The sequence below is a fragment of the Typha angustifolia genome, chromosome 15 (assembly GCF_048772165.1).
Source record: "Typha angustifolia cultivar Huaian chromosome 15, ASM4877216v1, whole genome shotgun sequence".
NCBI classification, from domain to species: domain Eukaryota; kingdom Viridiplantae; phylum Streptophyta; class Magnoliopsida; order Poales; family Typhaceae; genus Typha; species Typha angustifolia.
In genome coordinates this window covers 4,075,305-4,092,117 of record NC_133253.1, presented here as the reverse complement: position 1 = coordinate 4,092,117, position 16,813 = coordinate 4,075,305, and the positions used below count along the sequence as shown (strand labels likewise).

The window sequence follows — 16,813 nt, the reverse complement described above, 5'->3', positions numbered from 1 at the left end:
GCACTCTGAGGCTGCTTTCAGTTGCTATCAACCTCACTCTTCACCAAAACCATATGTCCATATCCATGTGGAAACATGAATGACACTGGGCCCTTTCATGCTACAAGGTATACCTGCAACTGCTTGTATGTTTATTTAGTGATCACTATAGTTTGCAACTTGTTTGCTGATGAGCTGAGGACAAGATTAGATGATGATTTTAGGATCATTTGAAGCCAAAACTTCTTGTCCTATAAAATCATCAATATGCTTGTTTCATCTGAATGTGGCCAAAAGATTATTTGGCCTGTTTGATTTGTACAATTCAATAGATGTGTTTCATTCTCCTGAAATGTTTGTCCCGTGGACTGCTAGGGGATCAAGTGAGACAAAGTAAATATTTATTAAGTTTAATAATGAGAAGGAATTCTCTTAGACATCAAAATGTCTGACTCTCCCACGTCTTTGTAGAATATGGTAGCAGATCATATTCTAATCGGGATACTTGGCAGCATGTGATTGGTTTTCAAGCCCGTTAATTATCTTCATTTTAAGTTACATTTTTAACTGGTAAATGGTTTTGAACTAGACCAAGGACTTTTAAACTGGTTCAGTAAACAAATATTTTTTTATTTTTTTATATCTAATTAAGTTTACTATCTAAAAAATTAAAATTAAAAAATAAGAATAATTAATCGAGTTCGGAGCTTATTCTCAAACCAAACAAGACCTTATAAAGACAATAAAACTATATACATCTTGCTCTTACATCATCGATGTTAAGTTCAACTTAATCATCCATTAGACTACTACTATTAAAGGAGCAAAAAAGTTAACCCAAAATAACGGCAATGCAAGAGAAACGACAACGGAACATAAATCCCAAGGAATAATCAAGAGAAACATTGGAAGAGCCGAGAAGACTGAGCTTGAATGCTTGATAGACTTTTAAGGATTTGTCTTTTGGGATGCAGATTGGTCTTAGCGCATGTGCATCGATTGGTACGAAGGCATGAACAAACAAATGTGATTGTTTTCAGAGATGAGAATATCTAAACTGTGATCTAGCAAATAAGATTGCGGCTTAAGTATTAAAATATGACCAGCATGTTTGACTTTACACTGGGGCCGGAAGATAAACATAGTTATCCATAGCAGGAGAAGTCTTTAAATTAATCAAGCTACTAAAAGAAACTAAGAATGGAGATCAAAACCCAAGTCAAAGCTTAAACCTTCTTCTTCGGACCTTCAGGAAGAGAGGGACGAATCGGCATGGATGGCTCGTCCAAGAAGGTTCCTAGTGTTGGATTTGGATACGACTCATCCGTTGATTAACCAACGTTGTGGTTTTGACGTGGCGAGCCGTGACTGGAAGTTAGATATCATGATACAATTGAGATCCTGTGGCGGCTGACACACAGACAAGTCAATCATAGCCGCATGGAGTGCTAAGGACCTTGTGACGTTTCACGCAACAGGATTGGCCATGAAAATGGCGGCTGAAACTAAGCAATAGCAGAGAAGCTTCCACTGATTGTGAGGAAGCTCACCGCGAAGGTGATCATCCATCTACTATGCCACAGCCAAGTATTAATATGATCACAATAAAAGTATGATCGTCATTGAGGGATCGAAGAGAGACCATGGCTGCAGTGTATGACATGAGTAATATGGCATACTTCTTCCCCCAAGGACAAGGAACGACCAGCTCTTCTTCTTCTCCCACAAGCACACCTTACCACTATTTCAACTCAGATCAGACCACCACCACAACTGCTACTTCATTTGATCTATCTGACTTCAACTTGTTCGACGACGGACTGGCACTGCCGCAAGCTTCATTTGGGCAACCTGTGGATAGTGCAAGTACTGCCCCTCCATTGATGGAGAGTAGTGGAAGGTAAGGAGTGAAATGAGAATTAAGCTTCTTCTTTCTGTGAGATGTATGCTAATGGTTGGAGGAAATGTAGTGGGGAGATGGAGACGCCATTGACAGGAAGAATTGCGTTCAGGATGAAGTCTGAGGTGGAGATCTTGGATGATGGATTCAAGTGGAGGAAGTATGGAAAGAAGTCAGTCAAGAATAGCCCTAATCCAAGGTATGTAAACAAGCTCATGAGATCAATTAAATTGGTTAAAAAAAAAAGGAGGTAATACCTGACCATGCTAAGAAATACCAGTGACTAACATCTCCCTTGTGGATGGCTTGGGATGAACAGGAACTACTACCGATGTTCGACGGAGGGCTGCTCGGTGAAGAAGAGAGTGGAAAGAGACAGGGAAGATCCAAGCTATGTCGTTACCACCTATGAAGGTGTTCATAACCACATGAGTCCTGGAGTAGTTTACTACACAACCCAAGACGCCACCTCGGGTCAGTATCTTGTGGCTGGATGCAAAATCCTTTAAGGTTCATGAGCATCAAGTGCTAGATTCTAATACTCCACATGTCCAAGTTTTCTCCTGACTACAACTTGCCTGAGATGCAATGTAAATGTTGAACTCACTGTAGAAGACTTCCAATTCAGAGGAGAGGATTGGATTTCCTTTTCTCTATGCTTTCTTCCCGTGTAACTAATATAGCAGTTTGCAAACAAGCATTGAATTATCAATTACATACTTTACCAGTGACGAATCTTTCTTGTGGACATGAAAATTTTCTGACTTCATTTGTAGGACAGTGTCAGAACAATAACCTCCAAAAGCTAAAACTAAATGTAAAAATAGCGGCGCAGGGGTTTGCATAACAATATTATCAGTCAGGAGTTTTGGAGAATTTTACAAGAGTTAACAATTGAGGGGGGGACAAGAGGAAAAAGAAAAACAATGAACCTCGCTCTTTAATTTCTTGTCAATGGGAAGTGCCTTCGGCCTCAGATGATGAATCAGAGTCACATTTAATAGAATAAGTAGACGCTTCTGACTCTTGTAATATCTTTCTCAGATTCTTGTCTTCCAAATGTTGCTGCAAGCAGAAACTGAAATTCAAGCTAAATTTTAAGACCAAGGAGATTGAAGACATCAAAAACTAATTCTGAAAAGGTGAAAATTTGGCTAATAGAGAGAGATTTCCGTAAGTGATCAGAGCAAGCCAATGTCAGTTTAATAAAACTTGCACAAAAGATCGATGCAAAATAAAATTATAAGGATGCTTAATAGGTTGAAAAAGAGGAGTTGCTTCCGCAAACCCGGTTGTCTGAAAAACTTTGAAGACACATCATAGTCGCATAATTACGATTGACTCAAAGAAATTTCCATCATAGACATGCAGTTCACTTGCTAGAGAACATGTAGATCTCTATAAGATGGGCTCTGGTGGAGGCTTATCTCTATTATGATATTACCACATCCTATATGCAAAATTAGGACTGATTTAAGTAACAGATCTCAATTCTTGCAAGTACAATTTTACTATCCTTACAGTGTAAGAAAACATAGCAAACTTAAGGTCACAAGGGGCTAAAATTTCTGGAAGAAAAAAAAAACAATCGTTCATGATTCAGAAACAGACTTAAAGCCTGAGTCATTAGACATCCAACCTATAAGAGAGACAACATTATAAAGGATGAAAAACATGGGGCCACTGATTTGGCCCTTAATCCACAAGATGGTAAATAAACTAAGAACCTTCAAATTTCAATGTTAAGAGAAGTTGCCATTCACACTGGTGAAGTACAGGAATATGCTCTCTAAGAAGTCCTTTGGAAAATATGTTAATGAAATTATGGCATACCTAATAATATATAGAGTTGTTACATCCACCACATGTTCCTTCTTACATTTGAGGTTGATTCTCAGAAAAAAAAAAGTTTAAATCATTCTAAGAAAAACATTGATTGTTGTATCAACACTTTACCCATGCTGGTAATGAACATGTACTGTACTGTATCAGATTGAGACAACACAAACAGGCCCTAATGGCATGAAACTTTATAACTGTTGCCAACTCTGGAAAAAGGATGACAATGTTACATTTATTTTGCAGGATTTAGGGCCCATTGTTGAACAAAGCACAAATATACTATTTCATTGAAGTAATTCGATTTTCCACCCAGTAAATCTTGGTAAAGCTTATCATTCTGCTATGCCGGTGCGCAAAGCAAGCTCGCTTAGACTGCGATGCGCAATCTTTAGTCTGCCTACCATTAAGGGCTGACGGAGCTATGCAAGAGGACTACTACTGGGACTAGGTATAATTATCGTTAAATTCAATAGCACAAGCCAACACCCAATCCTATGTGAAGATAAAAAAAAACTGAAAATTCTCATGTGTATCATGGACCAACCAAAATTTATCCATTACTGTTAGTCATCGTGTACTTGGCAAATTTTAAATGGGGGGCGCATGGTAACTAATAGCACAATCTAAACCCTAAACCTAATGCAGATCTAGAGACAGGCTTCCTAATTTTTTTTTCTTTTTTTTTTTCGGAGAAGTGACAAGTTTCCTAAAATATAAAAGATGGAACTTTGAGAGAATGGTGAAACATAACCCAAAAATTTCCTCTTGCTTTTGATTACTACCTTCTTCTAATAAACCCAGTTTAGGTTAAATACATACAAAAACAGGCCAAAGAGATCCTAGCATGCAACACTTTACGAGCAACGAATTATAAGCAGGCTTGCAGAACCTTAACTTGGTGATTGGGTGCAATGTGAATTTTTCTGCCTTACTGGATTTAAGAAAAGGGGAGAGAATCCCGAAATCTTACATCCAGCAATTCCAGGAACAAGAATTCAAAAATAACCCACCCACTCCCCCCCCAACCCAACCCAAAAAAAAAAAAAAACTTTTTTACGCGAATTTCGTCAGACTTAAAGCAGCTAAAAAACAAATAGCCATCTCAATTCTCAACCAAGGAACAAAGTACTCAAATCCACAAATAAAGTAGCAGAAAAGGGGTTAAAGAGGGAGCTCACGGCGAGACAGGCTCTATACTTGTCCCACTCGACGACGCACTCCTCCTTGTCCCACTGCCCCTTCGAGAACTTCTCCGAATACCACCTGCATCGAATTGACCCCCCTCCATTAAAAACCACTAGAATTAGAACCAAAAATAGTTCCCGATGCAAGAAGAGAGGAGCACAAGTGCACAACCTATTGAAGCAATTGTGGTATGCTGCTCTCAGCTCAACGCAGGGAGCAGCCGCCGACGCCGTCCCCTCAGCTTTGATCCGACCGATCCCCATTTGGGATTTCCGAGATACTCCGAGCTTGACGGCTAATCGAAGCTTAAAACCTCCATTTTTTTTTGTTCTTTCATCTGCGAACGCGACGCTCCCTAGCCGAGTGAGTCGTTCTTCTACTCCGAATGTGAATGGATAATTGGCCCATGAAGCCCAATATAGCCTTGCATTAAATTAAGCTTAATATAAGCTTGAATCAAACTTCAAATAAAACTAATTTAAAATTATACATAACAATTCACTTAAGTAAATTTTATAATATAACAAAATTTTAATATAGATATATATATTTAAGTCTTATGGAGCTTATTTGATCAAGTTGGCTTATGATTAAGTTTGGTTTGAAATTAGTTTCAAGATCAAACTCGAATCGACTCAATTTCAAATCGAACTTGATTGAGTCTTATTTGAGCTTAAGTAGGCTCGATAATTTTAATAGTAATATTTTAAATAATTAATAAAAAAATAAAGCAAAAATATCCTTTCTTTCTTTATATATATGGCTAATTAAAGGTCTTTTTAGATTTTAATTAGTAAATGGTTCAAATTTTGAGTTGTCAAAGTGCCAAAGTGAGATTTGATTTCTATTCAGAAACACATATAAATACAAATTCTAAAAAATATGCACAAAAATAAGAAACTTTAAAAAGAATAGGCCCATTTTAAGTTTATGGGTCCCAATCCAATCTACAGGCCAGATTGCAAATCCTATTTCGCAATCTTAAAAAGGTGAAATTTTGTCAACTACCTAGCGTAAATAGTTTGAACCCATTATTAAAATTTTATTAGAATACTAAATTGAAAATTAGCTAAATATTTCTTCAACCTTAATAAGAGTGTCTTTGTTGCACCTGATATATAGTAAATGATGATGGACAACTTTTTTTTTTTTATCATTCATGAGCCCAAAGGCTAGATATGGGTTGGACAAAGTGCCAACCCTCCCTAGATACAGAGACACTTTAGGCCCCATTGAGCTTTTAGCTATCTAGTTTAAGCTTCAAGCCATATACATCGCCAATGAAACACCCAGACCTCCAAATACACGTGGAAACTGCGTGGGTAAATCCCCCCCACGTGGTGTATCACATGACCTGTCAGTACAAGGATTTCACAAGGCACACAACAGCACAATTTCACCATAAATAAACTCAATTATAAGAGTCCGGATTCAAGTCCACAGGCCACAACAAGCCTTCCAAATATACATCCAAAATACTAAGTTAAAGTCCAAAAAGATACATCATCATCATCATACCCTCGCAGGGGCTTAATACAACTAACATACGTACTAGAAAGAAAGAAAGCGGCTACTCCTCGCTACCCGCACCTGCGTCCTCTAGCTCTGAAATAATACGCCACGAGAGGTGAGCTTACAGCCCAGCGAGTAGGATCCATACAATCTAAAATAATGACATCACAGGTGTATATCCAATGTATGCCTAAATTTACTAACGATAATGACATGCTTATTAAAAATGACTTACCACAATTTACTAAGTCAATGCAGTTGATAAAGATTACCAATCACTATCTTGGAACATGCTAGTTTACCAAACATATTATGATCAGTTCACACAGATATAAAGTTTGAGACAATCTCTTATTCGTACACATCTCAATCATAGGTTTACGTGTTATGCACAGCAATAAAATAGCAGTTCAGTCATCTCATGTCTACCAAAACAATAATCATACTTATCATCGCTCACCGAGCTATTCACCACACAGGGTAAATACTCTTACGAAATAATCATCCATCATCACATACATCGAGGGGGGATATATACACATATAGCGGTAATGTCACCTACACGTGTATGGCGACACTACATGTGACCGGTTGTCTGTGGCCATCAGACTCAGGACCCCGGTCGTAAGCCCATATCTCACTCTCTCTAAATCATCACCGCCCTCGGCGAGAGAATCGGGAGCCCTCGGCTCATCAACAGACGCCCTAACCCTGCGTCGTCGGGTACCGCTAGAGTTATATCCCCACCTCACAATCATGTTCTTCTATCATCATAATCTAGTCCTAACTATGCAGTATAACTACCTGAATGCCACACAGGCTTCCCGACCTCAGGTGTAGGCCGCTAATAGTATAGACATATATGATACACTCTGCCCTTAACCCTGGGCTGAGTGAGTAGGGGTACTGCCTAGTCAGAATTCGACTACTAATGATAGGTGGAAGTGGTGCAGTGTTTATGCGTGTATAAAGCATGTTATAGTCATCATAATCATTATAGTCCATATTCACAGCAATCATACATCTATGCAACGGTATACCATACAGGACACATGTAAAGCATTATCATACACATTAACATTCTCATGATACTATGATGAACAGGTTATAAATAACTACATATGCAAAAGATATAACAGGGAGTACCAACTGCATGATTTCCTACTGTATCATGTTGTTCTAGATTTGTATAACTCTACTCGCCTGGGGGGTCTCCACGGTAAGGTAAAACTCGTCCGCTAGTCCGGGATCCCAAAATCTTCCTCACGCGGTGTCAATCCTATTAATTCACGCAAGTAAAGTCATTAGCGAACTAATAGAATTAATTATCTTATTAGCACATTTATGTTTGGTACGAGTCAAGGGTACCCTAGGAATCCTATATTATCCCAAAATTAAGGATCGGGCTAATCAAATTAGGTGAAAATGGTAAACAGGGTTATAGGGTCCAAATGAACCCAAATGGGCTAGGCTAGAGGCAATAGGTAGGCTCAACCCTAACCTAATAGGCAAGGGGCCAAGGTGGGCTGCAATTGGACTGCAGCCCACAAGTTTGGCCGAAGTGGGCTGGGTCCAACCACAGCCCACCAAAGGCTTGGTTGGTGGGCTGCGGTCTGCAGCCCACCCAACCCAAGCCTAGTGGGCTGGGGTCTGGACCGCAGCCCACCAAGGGGCTCGGTGGGCTGCGTCTGACCGCAGCCCACCCAAGGGCTCGGTGGGCTGCGTCTGACCGCAGCCCACCCAGGGATCAGTGGGCTGCGGTCATACCGCAGCCCACAAAGGGAAGGGGAAGGGCACGGGGGGTTAAACAAACCCCCCCCACCCACCTACCCTCCCTCGGTATTCCCCAACCGAGGGAGGAGACGAAGGGGAGGTGGAGAGGCTGATGGGCTGCGGGGCTGCGGCGGCGCGGCACGAGGCCGGCGGCGCAGCGCGGGGACGGCGACGGCACGGCGCGAGGCCGAGGGGAAGGAGAAAGGGGAGAAAGGAAGGAGGTTTACCGGAGGGGGGAGGGGTCGGCGAGTCGGCGGCTTCGGCGGCTGTCGGCAACCACGAGGGAGAGAGAGAGAAGAAGGGAGGCTGCGGTGAGGGAAGGAAGAGATAAGGGAGATGGGGGGGGGAGGGTGGCGTGCACGGCAAGGAAGGGAAGAGAAGAAGAAAAGAAAAGAGGGAGGGTGGCACGTGCGTCGGTCAGGGAATTTTTTTTTTTTTTTTTATAATTTGGGGTGTTACAACTATCCCCAACAACAAGGAATTTCGCCCTCGAAATTACGCACCTGAGTCGATAAATAAATGAGGGTAGGTAGATTGAATCTCTTCCTCAGGCTCCCATGTAGCTTCCTCTACTCCATGATGCCGCCAAAGGACCTTGACCAGCGGTACGACTCTTCTTCGGAGCGTCTTCACGCATCTATCAATGATCCGTACTGGTTGCTCCTCATAGGACAAGTCCCGATTTAGCTGGATAGGTTCTTCCCTCAAAACATGTGACGGGTCATGTAGGTACTTCCTCAACACTGACACATGAAATACATTATGAATCTGTGATAGCTCTGATGGCAAATCCACCCGGTAAGCAACCGGTCCTATCCGAGCCAAGATCTCATAAGGGCCTATATAACGAGGGCTCAGCTTGCCCTTCTTCCCAAACCGAAATACCCCTTTCCACGGTGAGACCTTGAGGAAAACCTTGTCCCCGACTAGGAACTCTAGGTCTCGACGTCGACGATCAGCATAACTCTTCTGTCGACTCTGGGCAACCTGTAAGTGTTCCCGTACCTTCCGTACTTTGTCCACGGTCTCCTGTATCAGCTCTGAGCTCTCTATCTTCCGCTCCCCCACTTCATCCCAACTGACAGGTGTCCGACATTTCCGACCATATAACGCTTCATAGGGGGGCATCCCAATGCTGGAGTGATGACTATTATTATAGGCGAACTCAATTAGGGGAAGGTGTCGGTCCCAACTGAGTCCGAAGTCTGCAACTGAGGCACGTAGCATGTCCTCCAAGGTCTGAATCATCCGCTCGGACTGACCGTCAGTCTGAGGATGATAGGCAGTGCTAAATTGCAATTTGGTACCCAGTGACTTAGCAAAATGATGCCACAGCCTAGAGGTGAACCTAGGGTCACGATCAGAAGTAATGGAGACTGGTGCCCCATGGCGAGCAAAGATCTCATCCCGGAACAAGGTGGCTCGATGATCCATAGAATCAGTGGTACTGACTGGGAGGAAGTGAGCTGACTTCGTCAATCGATCCACAATCACCCATATAGAGTCCTTTTTCTTCAAGGTCTTCGGCAGACCCACCACAAAGTCCATGGTGATATGCTCCCACTTCCACTCAGGAATAGGTAATGGCCTGAGTGTCCCAGCCGGCCTCTGATGTTCGATTTTGACCTGCTGACAAATCAAGCATCGAGCTACAAACTCTGCAATACTCTTCTTCAATCCTGGCCACCAAAAGTATCTACGAACATCATGGTACATCTTCGTCTCCCCAGGGTGCACACTGTAAGATGTCTGGTGGGCTTCTTCTAAAATCTCCCGACGGAGTCCGCCCACGTCAGGTACACAGAATCTATCTCCAAACTTCAGGGTTCCTACTCCATCAAGGCAAAAACCCTTTTTACCTGAGTCTCGAACCTGCTGGAGGACTTGCAGTAAATAGGGGTCTTCTACCTGAGCAACTCTGATCCTCTCCGCTAGAGTCGGCCTCACAGTTAACTGGGCCAGCAGTCCAGTACCCACATCTTTGGCTACGATGTGCACGTCCATCTTCTGCAGTTCTCGAAGGATGTCCTGCTGCTGAGTAATCAAACTAGCCAAGTTTCCCATCGACTTTCTACTCAAGGCATCCGCCACTACATTTGCCTTCCCAGGGTGGTAGTTAATAGTGCAGTCATAATCATTCACCAGCTCAAGCCACCTGCGCTGTCTCATGTTCAGCTCACTCTGGGTGAATAGGTACTTCAAACTCTTGTGGTCAGTGAAGATCTCGCACTTCTCCCCGTAAAGATAATGCCTCCAAATCTTCAGGGCGAACACTACTGCTGCTAGCTCCAAGTCGTGGGTAGGGTAGTTCCGCTCATGGTTCTTGAGCTGCCTGGATGCATAAGCGACAACTCCGCCCTCCTGCATGAGCACCCAACCCAAGCCTGAGTATGAAGCATCACAGTAGACCTGGTAGCCTCCTCCACTGCGAGGAACTACAAGGACGGGTGCAGATGTAAGTCTCTTCTTCAGCTCTTGGAAGCTCTCCTCACAATCAGCTGTCCATTCAAAACACTGATCCTTTCGGGTTAGCTTAGTGAGGGGACTGGCAATTTTCGAAAATCCTCCCACAAAACGCCGATAATATCCGGCCAAACCCAAGAAACTACGGACCTCCGAGACGGTACTCGGTTGCCTCCAATTGAGAACAGCAGCGATCTTGGATTGATCAACCCGGATGCCCTCTCCTGAGACCACATGCCCAAGGAACACCACCTCCTCCAGCCAAAAATCACATTTGGAGAACTTAGCAAATAACTTTTCTCTCCTTAGCATCTGCAGTACCAAACGAAGGTGCTCTTCATGCTCCTGTTCTGAGGCAGAGTAAATCAAGATGTCATCAATGAATACCACTACGAACCGATCCAAGAAAGGGCGGAAGACTCGGTTCATCAAGTCCATAAAGATAGCTGGTGCATTGGTCAAGCCGAAAGGCATAACCAAAAACTCATACAACCCGTACTGGGTACGGAAAGCGGTTTTTGGGACATCCGCTTCCCTAATCCTCAACTGATGATACCCAGATCTCAGATCGATCTTCGAGAAGACGCGAGCTCCACGCAACTGATCAAACAAGTCCTCAATGCGAGGCAATGGGTACTTGTTCTTCACAGTCAGCTGGTTCAGTTGCCGATAATCAACGCAAAGGCGGAGGGTACCATCCTTCTTCTTCACAAACAAGACTGGAGCGCCCCAAGGAGATGAGCTAGGCCGGATAAGTCCCCTACTCAGTAGGTCATCAATCTGTTCTCTCAGTTCTTCCATCTCCTTCGGGGCCATACGGTAGGGTGCCTTGGAGACTGGTCCCACCCCCGGGATCAGGTCAATGATGAACTCAACTCCTCTGTCTGGGGGAAGCCCCAGAATGTCCTCAGGAAAAACATCTGGGAACTCCTGCACCACCGGTAAGTCAGTCAGGGTTTGGGTCCCAGCTGACTCGATAGACATGATTGCCACCAACTATGATCGGTCCACCTGTCGATCCTTACGCAATCGACACTCCATGCCATCATTAAGCTGTAAGATGACCTCCTTGTTGTAGCAGTTGATACTGGCATGGTAGGCGGCTAACCAATCCATCCCCAGGATTAGGTCAAAGTCCTGCATCTCGAGAGGTAGGAGGTCCGCCTTAAAGTCCCACTCGCCAAAAGTCAAGGTGCAAGAGCGGTAAACATGGCGGACTTCTAGGAAATCTCCAAGTGGGGTGGCTATGACTAAGGGCTCCACAAGAGGTCCCGGCGCCACATCCGCATTTTCCAGGAAGGATGTAGAAATAAAGGAATGGGTGGCCCCGGGGTCAAATAAAATCCTAGCGGTGTGTGCAAATAAAATCATAGTACCTGCCATCAAGTATATAAGCCTTAACTAAAGAAAATTAGAAACCACAGTTTTCGCAATATGTAAATTTGCATATGGTTAGGAAGGAGGATCTAATATTATGTATGAATAGGACATACGTAAAACTTAAAACATGCTTAATTTACTCGGTTACCTGTGGCCACGTCATTGGATGCTTCGGCATCCCGCAGGGTCATAGCAAAAACCCGGCCGGTACGTCCGCCCCGCCCTCTGCTAGGAGGTCCCGATCGCGCGCCCCCACGACCCCTACTCGCGGCAGTACTGGCTCCCGATGCTCCAGATATAGCAGGCGTGGTAGGAGTGGCTGGCGCTCTGCCCAACAGGGGACACTGCGTGCGGATATGCCCGGACTCTCCACACTGGAAGCAGGTAACTCGAGCCCTGAGGCAGTCACGAGATATGTGACCCCTCTTGCCGCAAGCAAAACAAACCCGACCCTCAGGGGTAGACGGCCGTGCGAAACCACCACTGCCCGCACTGCTCGAGACTGCTGCCGACCTCCCGCCACCAACTGAAGGTCGGGCCCTACTCGGCCCGCCTGAACCCTGAGGGTTGGGTCTACTCGGGGTAGCACTAGATCCCGCGCCACCCGAATAAGGGTGAAACCTCGGTCGTAGGAAGGTCCCACCAGAATGGCCTCCACGTGGACGCCCATCAAAGCGGCCCGTACGACCCGCTGCCCGCTCCTGATGCTGTGAGCGTTCCTCAAGTAAGTCCCTCTCCGCTATCCCAGCATTCTCTACCAGCTCTGCATATGTCAGGTTCTTCACCATGTTCACCTGCTTGCGAATCTCGATTCGGAGGCCCATCTTGAACTGGTCGGCCCTAGCAGTTTCATCCGGTATAACTCTAGGGCAGAAGCGGGACAAGGCATTGAATCTGCCCTCATACTGAGCCACCGACATATCTCCCTGCCTCAACTGGGTAAACTCCCTCGTCAGCTCGAAACGTAGGGATGCAGGGAAATATTTCTGGTCGAAGGAGTCCGAAAATGCCCTCCAAGTGATGTACTCCCCAGCCAGGCGATCTGGCATCAGGCGCTCAGTGGCTCTCCACCATTCTTCCGCCTCCCCACGGAGAAGGAAGGTGGCAAAGGTCACCTGACGGCTCTCCGGGCACTCAAACGCAGTCAGGATCTTCCGTACATCCACCATCCACCTATTAGCCTCCATGGGGTCTGTCGTGCCGCTGAACAAAGGGGGGCTAAGCTGCATGAACCGGTTCAGCGACCAGGCGGACCCACCTCCAGTCTGCTCAGCTGGGGTAAAATGCCCTGGCGGCTCCCTCGGTATGTGCATCCCAGACATGGCTGCCGTGCGCTCTCGCACTAACTCCTCGATGAGCCTCTCTTGCTGTCTGACAAGCTGTCCCAGGGCCTCAATGCTAGCTGAAGCACCGGCTGCTGGTTCGTCGACAGGGGCTGGAGCCCGTCCACGACCAGTCGCACGAACAGACCGAGCACGTCTAGGCGGCATTCCTGGTAAGTTCAAAGCAGTTTAGCTCTTAATTCACAAGTATAGCACAAGTCGTGAGTGACTATATTATTCATTTCTCCTAGGTATTCATTATTATTATTCATTTCCTATGTATTTGAATGATATTTAGGAAGACTTGCCGGATTTATGGTGAACCTAGGCTCTGATACCAAGTTGAAACACCCAGACCTCCAAATACACGTGGAAACCGCGTGGGTAAATCCCCCCCACGTGGTGTATCACATGACCTGTCAGTACAAGGATTTCACAAGGCACACAACAGCACAATTTCACCATAAATAAACTCAATTATAAGAGTCCGGATTCAAGTCCACAGGCCACAACAAGCCTTCCAAATATACATCCAAAATACTAAGTTAAAGTCCAAAAAGATACATCATCATCATCATACCCTCGCAGGGGCTTAATACAACTAACATACGTACTAGAAAGAAAGAAAGCGGCTACTCCTCGCTACCCGCACCTGCGTCCTCTAGCTCTGAAATAATACGCCACGAGAGGTGAGCTTACAGCCCAGCGAGTAGGATCCATACAATCTAAAATAATGACATCACAGGTGTATATCCAATGTATGCCTAAATTTACTAACGATAATGACATGCTTATTAAAAATGACTTACCACAATTTACTAAGTCAATGCAGTTGATAAAGATTACCAATCACTATCTTGGAACATGCTAGTTTACCAAACATATTATGATCAGTTCACACAGATATAAAGTTTGAGACAATCTCTTATTCGTACACATCTCAATCATAGGTTTACGTGTTATGCACAGCAATAAAATAGCAGTTCAGTCATCTCATGTCTACCAAAACAATAATCATACTTATCATCGCTCACCGAGCTATTCACCACACAGGGTAAATACTCTTACGAAATAATCATCCATCATCACATACATCGAGGGGGGATATATACACATATAGCGGTAATGTCACCTACACGTGTATGGCGACACTACATGTGACCGGTTGTCTGTGGCCATCAGACTCAGGACCCCGGTCGTAAGCCCATATCTCACTCTCTCTAAATCATCACCGCCCTCGGCGGGAGAATCGGGAGCCCTCGGCTCATCAACAGACGCCCTAACCCTGCGTCGTCGGGTACCGCTAGAGTTATATCCCCGCCTCACAATCATGTTCTTCTATCATCATAATCTAGTCCTAACTATGCAGTATAACTACCTGAATGCCACACAGGCTTCCCGACCTCAGGTGTAGGCCGCTAATAGTATAGACATATATGATACACTCTGCCCTTAACCCTGGGCTGAGTGAGTAGGGGTACTGCCTAGTCAGAATTCGACTACTAATGATAGGTGGAAGTGGTGCAGTGTTTATGCGTGTATAAAGCATGTTATAGTCATCATGATCATTATAGTCCATATTCACAGCAATCATACATCTATGCAACGGTATACCATACAGGACACATGTAAAGCATTATCATACACATTAACATTCTCATGATACTATGATGAACAGGTTATAAATAACTACATATGCAAAAGATATAACAGGGAGTACCAACTGCATGATTTCCTACTGTATCATGTTGTTCTAGATTTGTATAACTCTACTCGCCTGGGGGGTCTCCACGGTAAGGTAAAACTCGTCCGCTAGTCCGGGATCCCAAAATCTTCCTCACGCGGTGTCAATCCTATTAATTCACGCAAGTAAAGTCATTAGCGAACTAATAGAATTAATTATCTTATTAGCACATTTATGTTTGGTACGAGTCAAGGGTACCCTAGGAATCCTATATTATCCCAAAATTAAGGATCGAGCTAATCAAATTAGGTGAAAATGGTAAACAGGGTTATAGGGTCCAAATGAACCCAAATGGGCTAGGCTAGAGGCAATAGGTAGGCTCAACCCTAACCTAATAGGCAAGGGGCCAAGGTGGGCTGCAATTGGACTGCAGCCCACAAGTTTGGCCGAAGTGGGCTGGGTCCAACCACAGCCCACCAAAGGCTTGGTTGGTGGGCTGCGGTCTGCAGCCCACCCAACCCAAGCCTAGTGGGCTGGGGTTTGGACCGCAGCCCACCAAGGGGCTCGGTGGGCTGCGTCTGACCGCAGCCCACCCAGGGATCAGTGGGCTGCGGTCATACCGCAGCCCACAAAGGGAAGGGGAAGGGCACGGGGGGTTAAACAAACCCCCCCCCCCCACCCACCTACCCTCCCTCGGTATTCCCCAACCGAGGGAGGAGACGAAGGGGAGGTGGAGAGGCTGATGGGCTGCGGGGCTGCGGCGGCGCGGCACGAGGCCGGCGGCGCAGCGCGGGGACGGCGACGGCACGGCGCGAGGCCGAGGGGAAGGAGAAAGGGGAGAAAGGAAGGAGGTTTACCGGAGGGGGGAGGGGTCGGTGAGTCGGCGGCTTCGGCGGCTGTCGGCAACCACGAGGGAGAGAGAGAGAAGAAGGGAGGCTGCGGTGAGGGAAGGAAGAGATAAGGGAGATGGGGGGGAGGGTGGCGTGCACGGCAAGGAAGGGAAGAGAAGAAGAAAAGAAAAGAGGGAGGGTGGCAGGGTGGCAGGCCGACGCACGTGCTCGGCACGTGCGTCGGTCAGGGATTTTTTTTTTTTTTTTTTTTTTATAATTTGGGGTGTTACAGCCAAACAATTGCTTCGAATCAAACACTGTCGAGACCTGCTCCAAGCCGCGTTGCCAAGCTGTTCTTCCAAGCTAACTGCACTCGAGCCATTAACTGAATCGAGCAAAGCCACACCAAACTACCAACCACCAAACAATTTCTTCACGGTATTATTTAGGGTTGAAGTTGAACTCATCTCATGACCTCCTTAGTCATGAGCAAGATACCTACCAACTCTACTAGAGTTGGTTGGTAAATGATGATGGACAACTGCTGGATGAGATTCCATCTCTGGTCAGCTTATTTAGAGCTCAAGTCGGACAACTTTGTAAGCCTTATATATTCACTGAGCTATTTTCTACCACTCTAGCTAGGAGTCACTCTCAACTTAAGATTAAACAGAGAATAAATAATTAAAGAGGTTTATATTGTAGAGAGTTATCAAATTCAAATTCTAATAGTGTAGATATAACTAGGATATCATCAAAATTTTAAGATATCATGAGAAATTTTTTAAAATAAAAATAATAATAACTGATAAAAGTCCTTTTGACAGTAAATAAAGAAAAAATTATCAGAGCCGGGCCCCAGGAACAGTTCCCACGAGCTGTTCCGCGAACTAGCTGACGTGGCAACGTATATCAGGTTATCGAACCGGATGCTGCCAGCTGT

General features: G+C 45.0%; 3 protein-coding genes across 3 annotated transcripts; 1 reads left to right on the top strand and 2 right to left on the bottom strand.

The window, feature by feature from the left end:
* The first annotated feature begins 1,251 nt into the window (after nucleotides 1-1,251).
* LOC140779756 (uncharacterized) lies at nucleotides 1,252-2,535 on the top strand. Its single transcript, XM_073124999.1, has 3 exons — nucleotides 1,252-1,879; nucleotides 1,950-2,078; nucleotides 2,199-2,535. Exons 1-3 carry the CDS (start codon nucleotides 1,623-1,625, stop codon nucleotides 2,386-2,388), a joined length of 576 nt encoding a protein of 191 aa, XP_072981100.1. The 5' UTR covers nucleotides 1,252-1,622; the 3' UTR covers nucleotides 2,389-2,535.
* A 182-nt stretch (nucleotides 2,536-2,717) lies between these two features.
* LOC140779757 (uncharacterized protein At4g33100) lies at nucleotides 2,718-5,293 on the bottom strand. The gene is made up of 3 exons (XM_073125000.1): nucleotides 5,078-5,293; nucleotides 4,900-4,984; nucleotides 2,718-2,944 (listed from the first exon to the last, which is right to left on the bottom strand). The coding sequence occupies exons 1-3, from the start codon at nucleotides 5,167-5,169 to the stop codon at nucleotides 2,831-2,833; spliced, it is 291 nt and encodes a 96-aa protein (XP_072981101.1). The 5' UTR covers nucleotides 5,170-5,293; the 3' UTR covers nucleotides 2,718-2,830.
* Nucleotides 5,294-11,650: 6,357 nt separating this feature from the next.
* LOC140778760 (uncharacterized) lies at nucleotides 11,651-13,524 on the bottom strand. The gene is made up of 2 exons (XM_073123617.1): nucleotides 12,183-13,524; nucleotides 11,651-12,030 (listed from the first exon to the last, which is right to left on the bottom strand). Exons 1-2 carry the CDS (start codon nucleotides 13,522-13,524, stop codon nucleotides 11,651-11,653), a joined length of 1,722 nt encoding a protein of 573 aa, XP_072979718.1.
* Between the last annotated feature and the right edge of the window lie 3,289 nt (nucleotides 13,525-16,813).